Source organism: Cynocephalus volans, chromosome 13 (assembly GCF_027409185.1).
Source record: "Cynocephalus volans isolate mCynVol1 chromosome 13, mCynVol1.pri, whole genome shotgun sequence".
Classification (NCBI taxonomy): domain Eukaryota; kingdom Metazoa; phylum Chordata; class Mammalia; order Dermoptera; family Cynocephalidae; genus Cynocephalus; species Cynocephalus volans.
Window position 1 is genome coordinate 27,529,988 of NC_084472.1, and position 18,163 is coordinate 27,548,150.

Genomic DNA, 18,163 nt, shown 5'->3' on the forward strand with positions numbered 1-18,163 from the left:
TCCACAGCATGAATTGTTATTAAAATATATTTTGAACATATTTCCATATCAGGACATGTAGATTTCTATAGTCCTTTATAGAGTTGCATTGGATTTCATAGTATGAATGTACCATAATTAGTCAATTGTTCAGTGAAACATTTTTAGAGTTTTGCTAAAATGAATACAGAGACTGAGAGAGAGAGAGAGAGAGAGAGAGAGAAACAGAGAAGGGACAAGAGATGCCCTAGTGCATGTCTTGCACAAAAATTGTTTCTGAAACCGAGTTGGAGAGTAGAAAAGAATTCTAGTTTGTGAATGAACACTGACAACTTTTCGTGTTCTTCCCTCATATCTGTGGGGGATTGATTCCAGGACCTCCCAGGTACTCAAATCCTCAGATGCACAAGTCCCTTATATAAAACCTTTGCACATCCTCCATATACTTTAAATCATCTCTAGATTACTTGTAATACCTAATACAATATAAATACTATGCAAAAAGCTTTTATATTGTAATTTTTATTCATATTTTTTTATTATTGTACAGTTATTTTGTATTTTTTCCTCCAATATTTTTATTCTGTAGTTGGTTGAAACAGCAGATGCCAGACCCAGGAATAGGAAGGGCCAACTGTCATTAAGAATAATCTAAAAGATAAGGGACAGGACAATGTATGCAGTTAAACAAGCATCTCTTTAAATCTAGTTACCTAGCACTTAATTAAGGACCACTCAAAGCAGAATAATAATAATAATATATATTTATTGAATATGCATTATTCAATAGGAACTTTATATAGTTTTCTCTCATTAGCCCTTTAATTCTCACATGAACTCAATGAAGATGGTATTATCTTTATCCTCATTTACAGATGTGGAAAATGAGGCCAAGATCATATAGCTAGAAAGTGATAAAGTTGGGAAAAAGTTGTTCTGATCTTTGTATCATTTTGTTTCACCATAGCATCCTAAAAAGAAAGAAAAAATAGAAGAGGAAAAAGAAAGAATTACACTAGAATAAGAAATAGAAAGCCAGAATAACACATTTCCTTTGTTTTCCAGCTATTAGTAATGTCTAAGTTCCTAATAAAATGTGATGTTTTTATCCAGGCAAGAAATAGAAAGGAGCTAAGATATTGATATGTGGCAGGAATAGAAAAAGAAGATAGTAAACTGTACATTATATGGACCAACAAATTCTAACACCCTGTTGAAAAGGCAGTGTGCTATACTGTAACCAAAATGTAAACTGTCCACTTGCAATCAATTTTCCTTGATTTTTAGATACACTGGTGATGAGACTCAATGCTACTGATGCAGATGAACCAAATAATTTGAACTCAAAAATAGCCTTCAAGATCATAAGACAGGAACCTTCTGATTCACCAATGTTTATCATCAACAGATATACTGGAGAAATTCGAACAATGAATAATTTTCTAGACAGAGAGGTAATTTCTTTCTTTAAATGGGTTTTTAGTCTCAAAGTAACTGATTCTAAAAACAAGTGTGCCTAAGAGAGAAAGAGAGAAATGAAATAATGCTTTTAAATGTTAACTATATAAACTTTTCACATAATGGGCCAACCCTGTGGCGTACTCGGGAGAGTGCGGAGCTGGGAGTGCAGCGACGCTCCCGCTGCGGGTTCAGATCCTATATAGGAATGGCCGGTGCACTCACTGGCTGAGTACCGGTCACGAAAAAGACAAAAAAAAAAAAAAAAAAAAAAAAAACTTTTCACATAATGGTAATTATCTTTAAAGATCATATTAAGAAATATCTTTAAAATGAAAACATAGGGATTCCTCAACTTCATTTTGTATTGACATTTTTCATTTAATCAATTACTTAGAATTTGTCTCAATTTAAGAACACCATATTGTAAAAGTACATCAAATATGCATAATGTAGAGGAAACAGCTTCATTTTTTGAAAAACGTTGTGTTCTATAATGAAATAAATTTAAGAAACACTTGCAATATGTCCCTAGTCACAATGCATGTGATCATGGTAGAGGCTCCAAGAATATTTACAGACTAAGAAACTTGCTTATGTTTCTTTACCCCAGCATATCCTAAGCTCCTTTGACAACAGAACTCTTTCTTTTTTTTTCTTTCTGTATAATGCCTATTGATAGCCCACCTATTCATTTACCTTGGGAAATGAATCACAAGGCCAGTATGATGGATAGGAGTTAAATAACATCCAGCCCAATCTTCTTATTTACAAATTAGAGTATAACTAGTGATTGTTAACGGTAAAATCAGCGTGTTGTGGTTTCTACCATGCCATGTGGTCCCATGATGTATATTAAAAAATCTACATTTTTTTTTTTTACATATTGCCTTTAAATAGAATGTAACTGACCTGTATGTACATTAAGAATATAAGTGATAAAGTTTTATTTTCTAATTCATACTAAATCAAATTTTATTTTAATTATTATAGTTATTTTAAAATGACAGTCTCCCTGCTAATGATTCGTAGGTTTAGGATAAATTAGATTTTTTACAGTCTTTAATGATGCAAATGTTATCAGTTTCTAGGTTACCTAAATCTCCTTTTTTTGCTTGTTTGAAAATTATCATTAGTTGAAATTGACTATTTAGCTTTTTCTCTCTCAAACTTTCTTAAACAGCCCAATGGAATTCCTTTAATGTCAAAAGAGCTTTAGTGGTAAAGAGCTCTAAGAAAAGAATGTTAAAAGTGAAAAAAACAAAATCAAAAACAAAAAAACTCTGCAGTCATTGGGAAGCCACCAGAGAAGATATTGTTATCCTAGTGTCCATGGAGAGACCTCAAGATGTCTCTAACTATTAATCCTCTAAAATTCTACCCATAATGTTGAATAAGTATGCATTTATGCATGAGTCTAGAAGACTCCATAGCTTTTATCAGCTTCTAAACTATGCACTATTGAACACTTATCTCATCAATAACTCCATTGCCAAAACACACCACCTTCTAAAAATACAGACCATTTCTTATCTCTTTATTCTAACACACTCAGGGGCGATCGTTTAGGGTATGGAATTTTCATGCCATGAATCTTTGATAAACCTTAATTTCTTTCCTATTAGTTAATCTGGTTCATTTCACCCTTTAAAAACTTTTCCAACCTCTGGACATATTATGATTAATAATGAATGAGGTCTTTTTTTTAATGTTGCTTTTTTAAGTGATGCTGGCTAAGCATTGTTTGGAATGGAAGTGACCACTTTCATATTGATTCATGTGAGATTCATGGATTTTCAATATTGTGTCTCACTCCTATCTCTATCATAGATTTATGTAAATGTTGAACAGCATTTCAAATAACTTTGCATAAGACAGAGGAAAGACTGTCTATGTTAACTGTGACATTGCTTGTAATGTGTATTTTTAGCAATATGGCCAGTATTCTCTTGCTGTAAGAGGCTCAGACCGAGATGGCGGGGCAGACGGCATGTCAGCAGAGTGCGAATGCAGCATTAAAATCCTTGATGTCAATGATAACATCCCATATATGGAACAGCCTTCAGTGAGTATTTATTCTCGAAATTAATAACTTTAAATTTATTGCATTCTAAATTTTTTAGGAATAATTCTGTTTACAGATATACATGCTATGTTTAGTAACATAAAACCAAACTGTAGACACATACCTTTTTTCTTGTGTTTGCTTATATAATAGGAAATAAGTGGATTTAAACAATAAAAAGGGAGTCATTAACACATAACTTTTCTAAATAATGAATAAACATTCTAGCAGAGACTAGTATAGATCTTCTCTCACTCAGTTTGTGTTAAAATTTGTTACTTCTTGTTTCAGTATTCCATAACTATTGACGAAAATGCTCTATACCCAGAATTGCTCCAAATAAGAGTAATTGATTTGGATGAAGAGTACTCAGCTAACTGGATGGCAGTAATTTTCTTTATCTCTGGAAATGAAGGAAATTGGTTTGACATAGAAATGAATGAAAGAACAAATGTGGGAATTTTAAAGGTTATTAAGGTATGGTGTAACTATCCTAAACATGTTCTTTACCTGGTCTCTTTTTAAAATGATAAGCTTAAAATAAAATGATGTTAACATTTTACAAGCTTGAGTCAGTGAAAGAATAAAAATTACTGTGTTCTGTTGTTATATATGACATACAGCTTTTTCATATGAAGTCTTTCTGCTTATATCATTTCAGGAAAATAGGCATTGAATTTTAACTTGAAACTGCTTTTATCAGTACAGTACTCCCCAACAGATCATATAAATTGAAAGCATTTTTAAATAAGAATCTTATTTTATGCTTACAACAAAGTGTGATTAATCCTTAAGGTTGTTTTAAGAGTATTTTTTAAACACAGCTTTAACATGGGCTTTAAAAAAATGTGATCATGTCAACATTTTAAGTCAATTATTGTGCACCAAGAATATTTATCATGTAAATTAAAAGTTGTTTATTCCTTCAGTGTGCTTTTATAAAATTAAAATTAAGTTAATGTGATTGTAGAATTATCATATTGCCATCTCACTAGGGCTGCTGACCAAGGCTTATTAGAAATATGAATATACTAGAGGTTTGGTCAAAGTCAACAATATTCTGCTGTGCCCCACCACGTTTACCTACAGTAGAATTTCCTGAGATGTGAGAAAAAATGCCTGACTCCTAGGGAAAAGATAGTGAAGGTTTCTCCCTGTGCTACAAGACTTGTAGAGTCCATTTCTTAAACCCGTGCATGGATTGTATGTGATGCATGCAATATGCATTCCTCATGGTAAAATGTCATCCCTTTTTAACTATTTCTTTCTTTCAGAATAGCTCTGGGAAACAGACACTTGATGAAGTTTGTCCCCATAGGAATTTGTGATCTTTTGCCTCCCATGTCTATAGTTTTCATTTATTTGAAGCAGTGTGCAAATGCTTTAGTTTATCCCTCACATTATCCCTGCAAATTAGGTTATATCATGCCCATATTGCACTTAAAGACATTGAGGCTCAGAGAGAGTATGTAACCCGCTCAAGTTCTCATAGCTACTAAGTGGCACAGCCAACATTCAAACCTAGGTTTCTCTAGTTATGAAGTTCACATTCTTTCTATGATCCTATCTAGTTTACAATGTTGGGGAAATTGGATCCTAATCTATTTCACCCCAAACTACTATATTACATTAGAAAATTATGTAATCTATTTGTCATCATTATCTCTACCTGTAAAATGGGGACAATGATTTTTCTCCCAGACAGGACATCATATATTAAATCCTTTGTTATAATTATACATGTGTGCATGTGTAATATATATGTGTAGATAATTTTATAGCCATTATTGGAATTGCAAATAAAAACCAACATTAAAACAAAGATTTTAATTTTAGCTCACTAGGAGAGCTCAATGTGTAATTCTCTATTTCTATCTAGATTACTGTCATGAAAATTTTGAAAAATATATTTGGTACATATGATCATAATGTCATAGTTGTTTGTGGATTTTATGAGTTGTAGATATCAACATCATCTTTCATAATAGAAATTATCATTATAAAATAATAATTATTTTGTAATATAAAGGGAATTTTTCTATAATATGTTGACTAAAACAAAAATTTTTTCCATTATGTATTTATTTCATTCTATTACCTGACTTATTCAAAGAATCACATTTATAAAAGCAAAATTTCTTCTAAATAATTCTTTATGGATAAAACCAGTCAAATGGTTGAACCTCCAATATATTGACCTATACCTTATAATAAATAGAACTGCTTTTCTGAGAAACATGAAATGATTAAAGCAAACATAAATTGTCTTTGCACTACAAAATACATGAATTTGACCATGTGCATTACTTTAAGTTTTAATTTGTTTGGTGGACAATTAGAGCACATATCATACATTTTCAACTTTTCAACAATGGATCTTGGACAATTGTGTTTTTTCTAACTATATTTGCACACATTTACTTTGAATAAAAATAAAGTAAGAATAGATTATGCACCTACATGCATTTATATTTCATTAAGGAAAGAGAATGTAAGAATTTTTTTGTTGTTGTTGCTATTTTCAGATGACTTTTTTATTTGGAATGTTTGTGTTTTTACAGTAAAACTGTTTCACTCTGTATTTTCTAGCCCCTAGATTATGAAGCTATGAAGAATCTGCAACTTAGTATAGGTGTTAGAAATAAAGCCGAATTTCATCATTCAATTATGTCTCAATATAAACTCACAGCAACTGCTGTCTCTGTGACTGTGTCAAATGTAATTGAAGGCCCAGTGTTCCGTCCAGGTACAAAGACATATGTAGTAAATAGTAAAATGGGAGCAAATTATAAAGTGGGAGAGTTCGTGGCTATTGACCAGGACACAGGTGGACCTTCAACAACTGTTAGGTAAGAATGACGTTTTCTAACTAATTTTCACCACATGAAATTGAATATTTATGTTCTCTTTAGAAAATTTAAGTATCTGAATTAAAATATTTTTCATTATTTTTGAAACCGTCATTCAACTGTAAAAAGTACTAGCTACTGAGTTGTTACTTGTGTTTAACTTAAGAAAATATAAAAATTTATGCAAGATGTAAGATAGTTAACTGTAAAGATGTAATATGTGAAAATAATATATCTCAAAAGTTTTGACACTTCTGTGTTTATATATCTTATTGATCAATTAGCTAATTTTCACATGCCATGAATATTCCCTCAAAATATTTTATAGTACTGATTTTCCCATTGCAAATTTGCCCAGCTTGAAATCAATTAGATTTCATTAGCTCATTTCAATTATATCTTCTAATTTAATCACTAATTAATATTGGTCAATACACTTTGGTGTGAAAAATTAATTACGTTAAGAAAAATTTGTGCCATTTTCAAAAACACTAGATATCCAAATGTTTTAGCTTAGTTGTGAAAAATCTGTGTGTGCGTGTGCACATGTATTTGCACATGAGACTGTGATCAAGAGGAATATTGGGAAAAGACCTCACAAATGAGTTCTAAAAGTTCTTCCTCTGTGTTCTCCTCACATGGTGTGAGCAGTTCTGGTACAGCTGTTATCACACTGTGCCACCATGGCTGACAAACTTTCCTGTACCCCATAGGAGTGAGTCCCCACCCATCTCCTCTCTAAGTTAGTTCCCTGAGCTTAGCACAAGGCCTGAGACAGAGAGGTCTCTAACCAATGTTTGTTTCACAAGTATGTAAATGAGAAGGAAAACATTGAAGTCAAAGCTGAGGAGAGAAAGAGAACAGGGTAGAGGCACAAGGCAAGCACAGATTTTGGAATTTAAAAGAAGTCTTGTAAAATTACTGTGCATGTGAGGAGGAGGCTTGGAAATAGGGAGAACGTGCACACCAAGCTGATGAAGAAGTAATTTCTTTGGTAAGAGAATAGTTTAGAATTAAGAGCAGCAAATCCTAAAATCTGGGTCTTCAGGGTTACTTCTGCTACCAAAATCAAATGAAAATGGAACTGTAATCATCAAAGCATCCAAGTGGGCATAAAAAGACATTCCATTGGAAATGGCTGGTCAGTAATTCTTTTTTTCTTAAATTTACATCTTAGTCGACTTCTGAATGGCCCCATACAGCTGGGACTGCCCTGAAAAAGGAAAAAGTAATAGTCTCTAATCATTGAAAACTATATCTGGGGGGGTGTAATTACTAGCTGGGAAAATACATTTTATAATTAAAATGTCTTTTTTTTCTTTTTTTTTTGAGATGACTGACATTAATTTGTATTATCTTCTTTCAAATACAGATATGTAATGGGAAATAATCCAGCCAATCTGCTAGCCGTTGACTCAAAAACAGGCGTAATCACTTTGAGAAATAGAGTTACCATGGAACAATATAACATGCTTAATGGAAAATACCAAGGAACAATTCTGTCTATAGATGGTAAGAAATCAATTTAACTTATTCTTCTTCTAGAGGAAGATAGATATATAGATATAGATATAGATATATACTCAGATAGTAAATTTTTTAATTATTGTATTTTAAATCACCCCCTTTTCTAACAAAAGTTGTCATTTTCAGGATTATAGACTCAAATCCTAATGATACAAGGCAGTATAATTTAGTGGCTAAGAGCATGAGCTCTGAAGTGAGAATGAATTGGTATCTAGTACCATCACTTCCCAGCTATGAGATCTTGCAGAAGTTATTTAATCAATCTATACTGCAGTCTTCTCTCTTTTTTATTTTATTGGTTATATGTATTAATGGGGTACAAAGCTGACTGTCACCACTTGTGCCCAAGATATGATGGCCAGATCAATACTGTCAGCAACCCCATTACCACAAATCGTGATTATTCCCAGTGTTCCCCACTGAATTAATCCCCAACATCCCACCCCTTCCCCGCACCCCCACCACACTCTGTTACCCTAGGTATGCTGTCTCCCTCTGCAAGTCCCACACAACACTGTGGTCTTTCTTTCTTTCTTTCTTTCCTTCTGTCTCTCTTAGCATCCACTTATGAGTGAGGACATGCAATATTTTTCCCTCTGTGCCTGGCTTATTTCACGCAACATAATTTTCTCCAAGCTCATCCGTGTTGCTGAAAATGGCAGAATTTCATTCTTTTTTAACAGCATGATAGTATTCCATGGTGTATATATACCACAATTTCTTTATCCAGTCATCTGTTGATGGACATTTAGGTTGGTTCCAAATCTTGGCTATTGTAAATAGAGCGCCGATGAACATGGGAATACAGGTATCCCTTCGACATGATGATTTCCATTCCTTTGGGTATATACCTAGAAGTGGGATTGCTGGATCATATCATTGTTTGAGAGAACTCCATACTGTTTTCCATAGTGGTTGTACTAACTTAGAGTCCCACCAACAGTGTAAGAGCATTACCTTCTCTCCATATCCTTGTCAGCATTTGTTATTCTCTGTCATTTTCATTATAGCCAGTATAAATGGGTGAGGTGATATCTCAATGTGGTTTTAATTTGCATTTCCCTGCTGATTACTGATGCAGAGTATTTTTTTAAGTGCACGTTCCCCATTTGCTTGTCTTCCTTAGAAAAATGTCTATTCAGCTTTTTTAACCATTTTTTAATTGGGTTAATTTGTTTCTTCCTGTGTAATTGCTTGAGTTCCTTGTATATTCTGGATATTAATCCCTTGTTGGATGTATAGTTTGTAAATATTTTCTCCCACTCTATAGGTTGTTGTTTCACTCTGTTGATTGTTTCTTTTGCTGTGTGGAAGCTTTTTAGTTTGATATAGTCCCATTTGTTTATTTTTTCTTTCGTTGCTCATGCTTTTGGTCTCTTGTTCATAAAGTCTGTGCCTACTCTTAGTTCCTGAAGTGTTTCCACGGTGTTTTCCCTTAGTGGTGTTACAGTTTCAGGTCTTATACTTAGGTCTTTAATCCATTTTGAGTTGATTTTGGTATATGGGAAGAGGTGCATGTCTAGTTTCATTCTTCTGCATATGGATATCCAATTTTCCCAGCACCACTTATTAGGAGGCAGTCTTTTCCCCAATGTATGTTTTTGTTGCCTTTGTCAAATATCAATTGACTGTAAGTCTGTGGGTTGATTTCTGGGTTGTCTATTCTGTTCCACTGGTCTGAGTGTCTATTTTTATTCCAGTACTATGCTGTTTTGGTTATAATAGCTTTGTACTATAGTTTGAAGTCAGGTAGTGTTATGCCTCCGACTTTACTTATTTATTTTTTTGCTAAGGATTGCTTTGGCTATTCATGGTCTTTTGTTGTTACATATGAGTGTTAGGATTTTTTTTCTACTTCTGTGAAGAATGTCACTGGTATTTTAATGGGGATTGCATTTAATCTATAGATTGCTTTGGGTGGTATGAACATTTTCACAATGTTAATTCTTTCAAACCAAGAGCATGGAATGTCTTTCCATATTGTTGTGTCTTCTTTAATTTCCTTCAGTAGTGATTTGTAGTTCTCATTGTACAGATCTTTTACCTCCTTGGTTAAATTGATTCTTAGTTGTTGTTTTGTGTGTGTGTGTGTGTGTGTGTGTGTGTGTGTGTGTGTGTATGTGTGTGTGTGACAATTGCAAATGGGCTTACTTTCTTAATTTCTCTTTCTGTTAGATCATTATTAGAGAATATAAACACACTGATTTGGGGGTGTTGATTTTTTATCCTGCAACATTACTGAAATTATTAGCCAGCTCTAAGAGTTTTTTGATAGAGTCTTTAGGTTTTTCTACATATAGAATCATGTCATCTGCAAGTAGGAACAGTTCGACTTCATCTTTTCCAATCTAGGTGCTCTTTATTTCTTTCTATTGCCTGATTGCTCTGGCTAATACTTCCAGAAATATGTTAAATAGGAGTGGTGAGAGTGGGCATCCTTGTTTTATCCCTGTTCTTAAGGGAAAAGCCTTCAGTTTTTCCTCATTCAGCATAATATTGGCAATGGGTTTGTCATATATGGCTTTTATTGTGTTGAGATATTTTCATTCTACACCTAATTTGCTGAGAGTCATTATCATGAAGAGATATTGAATTTTGTCAAATGCTTTCTCAACATCTATTGAGATAATCATATGGTTTTTGTCCTTGATTTTGTTGATGTGGTGTATCACATTCATTGACTTACATATGTTGAACCATCCTTGCATCCCTGGGATGGATCACACTTGATCATGGTGTATAATTTTTTTGATGTGTTGCTGTATTCCGTTTACTAATATATTGTTGAGGATTTTTGCATCTATGTTCATCAGAGATATTGGGCTGTAGTTTTCTTTTTTTTGTTGTATCTTTGTTTGATTTGGGTATTAGGGTGATGCTGGCCTCATAAAATGAGTTTGGGAGAATGGCCTCTGTTTCAGTATTGTGCCACCATTGGAAGATAATTGGTATTCATTCCTCCTTAAAGATTTGGTAGAATTCAGCAGTGGAGACATCCAGTCCTTGGCTTTTCTTTGTTGAAAAACTGCTGATTACTGCTTCAATCTTTTCTTATTATTGGTCTTTTCAGGTTTTGTATTTCTTCTTTGTTCAATCTTGGTAGTTTATATGGGTCCAGAATTTATCCATTTCCTCTGGGATTTCAAACTTGTTGGTGTATTGTTATTTACAATAGTCTATTGATTCTTTTACTTCTGTGATATTGGTTGTAATGTCTCCTTTTTCATTTCTGATTTTTGTTGTTTGGGTCTTTTCTCTTCTTTTTTTGTTAGCCTAGCTAATGGTTTATCTGTTTTGTTTATCTTCTTAAAAATCCAACTTTTTGCTTCATTGATCTGTGTATATTTTTTGGTTCTCTTTCTTTTAGTTCTACTCTGATCTTAATTATCTCTTTCCATTTACTAATTTGGAATTGTATTGTTCTTATTTTTCTAGTTCTTTGATGTGTAGCAATAGATTGTTTATTTGAAATCTTTCTATTCTTTTGATGTAAGTTTTATTGCAATAAACTTCCCTCTTACTACTGTTTTTGCAGTATCCCACAGTTTGATAAGGATGTGTCTTATTTTCACTAGTTTCAAGAAATATTTTGATTTTCTGTTTAATTTCTACTTTAACCATTGAGTCTTTCACAAGAGCATGTTGTTTAATATTTATGTATTCATTTAGTTTCCAGAGTTTTGCTTGTTATTGATTTCTAGTTTTAATCCATAGTGGTCTGAAAAGATACTTGAAATGATTTTGATTTTTTAAAATTTGTTAAGACTTGATTTGTGACCTAACATATGGTCTGTCTTGGAGAAAGGTCTATGCACTGATGAGAAAGATTTATTTTCTGTAGTCTTTGGATGAAATGTTCTGTAGATATTTGCCTGGTCCAATTGGTCTAAAGTATAATTTAAATCCTATGTTTTCTCTGTTGATTTGTTGCCTGGATTATCTGTCCAATGATGAGAAGGGGAGTTTATGTCCCTCACTATTATCATATTGGGGTGTATCTCTTTTTTTAGTTCTAATAGTGTTTTCTTTGTATATCTGGGTGTTCTACTATTGGGTGCATGTAGATTTATGATTGTTATATCTTCTCACTTGATCGATCCTTTTATCATTATGTAGTGGCCTTCTTTGTCTCTCTGTATGATTTTTGGTTTAAAGTCTATTTTATCCAGTATATGAATAGAGCTACTCCAGGTCATTTTTGGTTTCCATTTGTGTGGTATATCTTTTGCATCCCTTCACTATTAGTTTGTGTGCATCTTTATTGGTGAGATGAGTCTGTGGATGACAGCATATAGTTGGGTCTTGCTTTATGATGCAATCCATCATGTTGTGTCTTTTGAGTGAGGAGTTTAATTAATTTACATTTAGAATTGTTATTGACAGTTATTATCTTATTCCTGGCATTTTGTGGTTTTTTGTTTAGATGTTTTGAGTATCATTTGTTCCTTACTTCTCCCTTGATTGTTGGTCTTTCAGTTTTGGGGGGGGAGCTAAGATTTAGTTTCTTTTGTCTTTCTCATTTGCATTTGTGTTTTACTGCTGGGTTTTGTTCTTACTTGTGTATTCATGATAGTGATTATTGTTTTTCAGATTTCAGATGCAGGACTCCCTTGAGAATTTCTTGCAGGACTAGTTGTGTGGTGATGAACTCCTGCAGTTTTTGTTTATTTAGGAAATACACTATTTCTCCCTCATTTCTGAAGGATAATCTTGCTGGGTATAGGATTCTTGGCTGGCAGGTTTTTCTTTTAGTATTTTGAATATGTCATCCCATTTTCTTCTTGCTTATAGAGTTACAGTTCAGAAGTCTGCTGTTAGTCCGATGAGGGCTCCCTTATAAGTGACTGGACAATTTTCTCTTGCTGTTTTTAGCATTCTCTCTTTGTCTTTGACCTTTGTGTCTCAAATATAATATTTTTGGATTGAAACTGTTTGGGGATCTTTGACCTACCTGGATCTGAATGTCTGTGTCTCTCCCTATACCTGGGAAGTTTCAATTACTATTTCATTGAATAGATTTTCAATGCCTTTACTTTTCTCCTCCCCTTCAGGGACACCCATGATTTGGATGTTTCTGCCCTTATGGTTGTCTGCTAGCTCTCTTAGAGATTCTTCATTTTTTTTTTAATTCTTTTTTCCTTTTTCTTATCTGCTTGAGTTATTTCATAAAGACCATTGTTGAGTTTGGATATTCTTTCTTCAGCTTGTTCTAGTCTGCTGCTTGCTTAAGCTCTTGATTGTGTTTTTTATTTCATTGAATGCATCTTTCAGTTTCAGGAGTTCTGCTATATCATTTTTTGAGGTAATAATCTCTTTGTAAATTTCATCCTTCATATCCTGGATATTTTTTCTCATTTTATTGTGTTGTCTTACAGAGTCCTCTTTTATCTCATTGAGTTTTCTTAAGATAGTCACTCAGATTCCTTTTCCATTATTTCAAGGGTTTCCTGTTCTTTAAGGTCTGGTACTTGAGAGTTACTGAATTCTTTTGGTGGTGTCATATTTTCTTATTTTTTCATATTTCTAATATCTCTATGTTGATTTTTGGTCATCTGGTAGATCAGTTGCTTCTTCTATTACTCTGGAATGGACTTTAAAGAAAGACTCCTTCCTCTTTTCCAGGTTCATCCAGTGACTCTCCATGTATCAATAGAGTCAAATATATAATGGGTTACCTGCACAGCAGTCATGGATGTTATTAAGGCAGTAAGCCTTCCTCGCAACAGTATTAGCAGTGGTGGTGACTGTTGTGGACCACTTCCATGGAGGCTTGTGAAGCCACTCATGGTGGTGGCACAGTGTGAGATCCTGCCTTCTGCTTGGGCAGGACAGGGGTCTGGCAAGGGGCTGAACTGTTCTCCTGCCTGCCTGGGTGCCTCCCCCATCAGTGGCAGTGCATCCTGGCATCCTACCTTCTGCATAGTGGGGCACGGTTCTGGCAGGTGGCTGGCTTGTTCTCTTGCCTGCCTGGGTGCCTCCCCCATCAGAGGTGGCATTACTGCAGGGTCCCAGTCTTCTCTTCTGTAAAATGGGATATTAACAATAAGAATTTAGAAGGACATGATAATAATAAAAATAACAACAAAAACAATAATAGAATTAGCATAGTTTTAGCTGACATAGGCTTGATATCAAATAGATTGGATTTAAACCTATCTCTGTTACACACTTCCAGAGATGTTTTTATTCATTCATTCAAAAATTACATGTTGAATACTAACTAAATGTCAGCCATTGTGCCAGATTCTAGGGTTACATCAATGAATAAAGTCAGACAAATGAACTCACATCTATATAACAGACATAACAAAAATAACCTCAAACAAATTATTCCTCTATTTTTATCCAATAATTCCACTTTTGATAATCTTAGGAAAAGTCCTAAATATAAAAACCGAATGCACACAGATGTTAATTACAGAACTCTTTAATAATTAAATATTGAAAGCAATATCAGTAATAGGTAACTGGGTAGGTACACCATGGTCCACTTGATATAAAATTATGTAGCCATCAAAAACTTTAATGAAAAAAATTATTGAAACATGAAAGAATGCCTACAGTTTAAAGTAAAAGATATAAAATGAAATGAACCACATGATTATATAAATGTAAAGCATAAATAATAAGCAGCCCTTAGACATTATAATTAAGGATAAAAGATCATCCAAAAAATATCAACAGAGGTTGTCCTTGGGAACTGCTACTAGGGTTTGTTTTTTGTTTTTATTTGGCTTCTTTCTATAATTCTGTACTTTTCAAATTACATATAATATTTAGCTATCATGTAAAGAAATAATTTAGTAAATAGTATTACTAGTAGTAATAATAGTAACATTAATAACAAAAATATAAAATAATTTAATTGATTTAAAAACTGAGTCACAGACAAATGGGAATAAAGACATTGAAATAAGTATTGATGTGAAAAGAAAATAGTTCCATGTTGTTCAACAATTACTACACTAAATGTATAAAATATTTCTTCCATTTTGAACCTTGTTACAGATGCTCTTCAGAGAACTTGCACCGGTACAGTTATTATTGACCTTAACGGTTCTGGCTGGGAAAATGGAAGTGAGACTAGTACAAGCAGTGGTGCAGGTCCTAGTACAGATACCAGTACATCCAATGGACAAAGTGGAGGTGGCACCATCAGCATCACAGATAGTTCTTCCAATGGTGGAGAAAAAGGTGTCAACACGGTGTCCCCTGGCTATGTAGAACCAGCTGTAAGTGGTAACTATCAGGGTACTCCTGTTGAGACACTTCTCTCAGATAATGTACACTTTGGTCCTGCTGGCATTGGACTACTCATCATGGGATTTTTGGTCTTATTATGTAAGTATTTAACAATCCTATTTATACATATTATATATAATGTTTATATATAATATATTTAATATATATATGTATAATATATAAAGTTTACATATAATATAATATTCATAGTATAATATAATATTTATATGTAATATATACTTATATATATGTCCCCCTGCTCAAAGAAAAAATGGTAGAGGAGATGAGTTTTCTGTTTCTTTGATAAAATACATTTTACAAATTCTTATTTTGCACCATTATCAAGAAATTTCTATGCTGGGTGCTGGGTTTATAAGATGAAAAAAATCAAACATCTTGACTCCTTATAGTACAGCAGAGGATAAAAACTTGTTTGCAGTCAGTCTTTATGTAATGGGAAGTGTCATAACAAGCATGCTCAAATTGCTATTTGAGTGAAGAAGACAATCAGAAATAATTTAATGAAACAATCAGGAAAGACTACATAGAGAAAGTAATCTCTGAGCTGTGTTTTAACAAATGAATAGGAGTTAGCCTGGTGAACAAGAGAAAGAGACCACAATACAAGGAGAAAAAAAATCTATGTGCAGTAACCGAAAAGAATGAGTGCAAGGTACTGAAATAAAGGACGCCAGTGTGGAAGAAATAAAGGATGTGCATGACAGTGTAGTGAGAGCTGAGACTAGAACGTGACTCATAGATTTTATGCTATGCAAAGGCTGCAGAGCTTAAGCAAAAGAGTCAAATAGACCTAGATAACGGTTGAACTCCTCTTTCTAAACCTAACTGTCTGAATCTTTCAAAGGTTATCTAACCTTTCTGAGTCTCACTTTTGTCATCTGTGAAACAATAAAACTTACTTCATGATATTGATTTGATCATGAAAAAGAAATACCACACATGAAGCATTTAGCACATTCTAGGCCCCTAAACTAGCCCTAATCAAGGATGTAGCCATGAGAATAGAATCCAGTAAATTCTCCAGGTGGTCTTAATATTGCCTTGGATGATGATAGAAATTAACGTGGATAATCAAATTATATCAAGCATTGCCATTTTCAAGTGTAGAATCATAAATTCTTAGTGGCAGAAGATACTTCAGATATTTAATTAAAACATACATTAAAAATGTGGTCAGGGCACTTACATATGAAATATTTTTTCTACCTTCATTTCTCTTAATGCATGTAGAGCCATAAGTAGATTATTATTCAATAAATTTATTTGTAAACTGGATTTTTCTCTTGATTTTAAACAGCTCACCTTTTTAACTTTTTAATCACCATTGAATTTAAATAAACTACAAATAGTCACTGGACACACTGATAACACAACTTAAAGTTGAGACTCTTTTTTCCATGATTTAAAATATATTTCAAAAAAATAAAATGTCTGCATTAAGTAATAGGTGTTCATTCTTATTGGCTTAAAATAAATTGAAGTAATAGCCAGGAAAAGTTCTGTGAAAGGAAGGATAAGTTTTTAAAAAGAAAGCATTCTCATCAGAATTAACTGAGGTGAGAAAAATGCAAAAACACCAGCAAATTTGAAGACTAGAACATAAAATATATATGAGAAGAGATAATTCTCTAATTGTTTAACTGTATTGATTATCAACCAATATTATAAAAATGTAAAATGTAATACTTTATAAGAGTAACTTAATTGCTCAGGTGCTGATTTCACTACTGTAAATACTTAACTTTTATTTTGAGTTTGTTTTGTATACTGGTGACTACCTTTGGGTAGTGTAGTTAATAACAGATTTAAAAATGATATTTGGGTCTTTGAGTCAATACCTCTGGATTCAAAGTTTTCTCTCAGCTTAGCAGATATTCAAAAAAGCAGGACACATGGGATTCTTTTCCTCCTTTTTCCTTTCCCCCCTGTCTCCCTTATTTCTATCCTTACCACCTTCCTTATTCCCTACCTTACTTCCTTCTTTTTCCCTTCCTTCCTCTCTCCCACTTTTTATTAACATAGCCCTTCTTACATTCATTTTTTTATTCAAAACCATTTATCAGATTATATAATACAAAAGAATAATAATAAACAGATGACTGAGAAAACTCTAATTGACTAACAGCAAAAGACATTGTTAAGCAGTGTGATGTTCTCTATTTGTGTAAGAGCAATTTAAAGAAAAGATATCTGAGTAGGAAAAAATAATAGCCTCAGACAGGATAATTGCTGCAAGTATGAATACGATTTTGCTGTTGAAATAAAGGCAAACGCATGTGAGAGGAGGAAAATAAACACATGGAAGAGAAAACACGAAGACTCAAACATATTGCCTGACCTCTCCAGTTTTCCTTCTCTCCTTTAATATTTTCCTGAGTAATTACATGGAAATACTCATCAGTTTTAATAGTAGAATACTATTTGTAATTTTAAGACTACAAAACAAATTAAAATTGATTGCAGTCTACTACACTGAAACTCGCATTTATTTTGGTGTCTGAACATTTTTCGTTAGTTTTTTGAAACTTTCCTAATAATTTTAGAATCAAATGGAGTTATACATATATGTATTTTTTTTATTTTAACATTTACTTGTACATATTTATGGGGCACAGTGTGTTGCTAAATACATGCATATACTTGGAGTTACATTATAAATTCAAATTTAATCATAAAAAAGCAAGTAGTTTTGTTTTAATATGGGCTCACAGCTAACTCCAGTATTCCTATCCTTCTACCATCAGTGGTCCCATTTTTGTTGATCTGTTGTGAGTGTGGAGGTGCCCCTGGTGGTGGAGCCGGCTTTGAGCCTGTTCCTGAATGTTCAGATGGAGCAATTCAATCATGGGCAATAGAAGGACCACAGTCTGAACCCAGGGTGAGTGCTAATCTGTAAGAAATGGCCTTTGGTGAACCAAGCTGCTGGCGATCACTCACAGCCTAGAACCAAGCTGCTGGCGATCACTCACAGCCTACGCTAGTCTTTGTTCTGGGATAGTTAATGGGGACAATGAAGAGGCAT

The 18,163-nt window shown here is 33.3% G+C and overlaps 1 protein-coding gene across 1 annotated transcript in view; it reads left to right on the forward strand.

The window, feature by feature from the left end:
* DSG1 (desmoglein 1) overlaps positions 1-18,163 on the forward strand; it is a 39,191-nt gene that overhangs the window by 13,634 nt on the left and 7,394 nt on the right. Inside the window, exons 6-13 of the mRNA XM_063076819.1 lie at positions 1,267-1,433; positions 3,368-3,502; positions 3,794-3,979; positions 6,092-6,351; positions 7,724-7,863; positions 14,887-15,024; positions 15,109-15,219; positions 17,886-18,019. Of these exons, the coding sequence (XP_062932889.1) occupies positions 1,267-1,433; positions 3,368-3,502; positions 3,794-3,979; positions 6,092-6,351; positions 7,724-7,863; positions 14,887-15,024; positions 15,109-15,219; positions 17,886-18,019 (1,271 nt within the window). The remainder of the gene's footprint in view (positions 1-1,266; positions 1,434-3,367; positions 3,503-3,793; positions 3,980-6,091; positions 6,352-7,723; positions 7,864-14,886; positions 15,025-15,108; positions 15,220-17,885; positions 18,020-18,163) is intronic.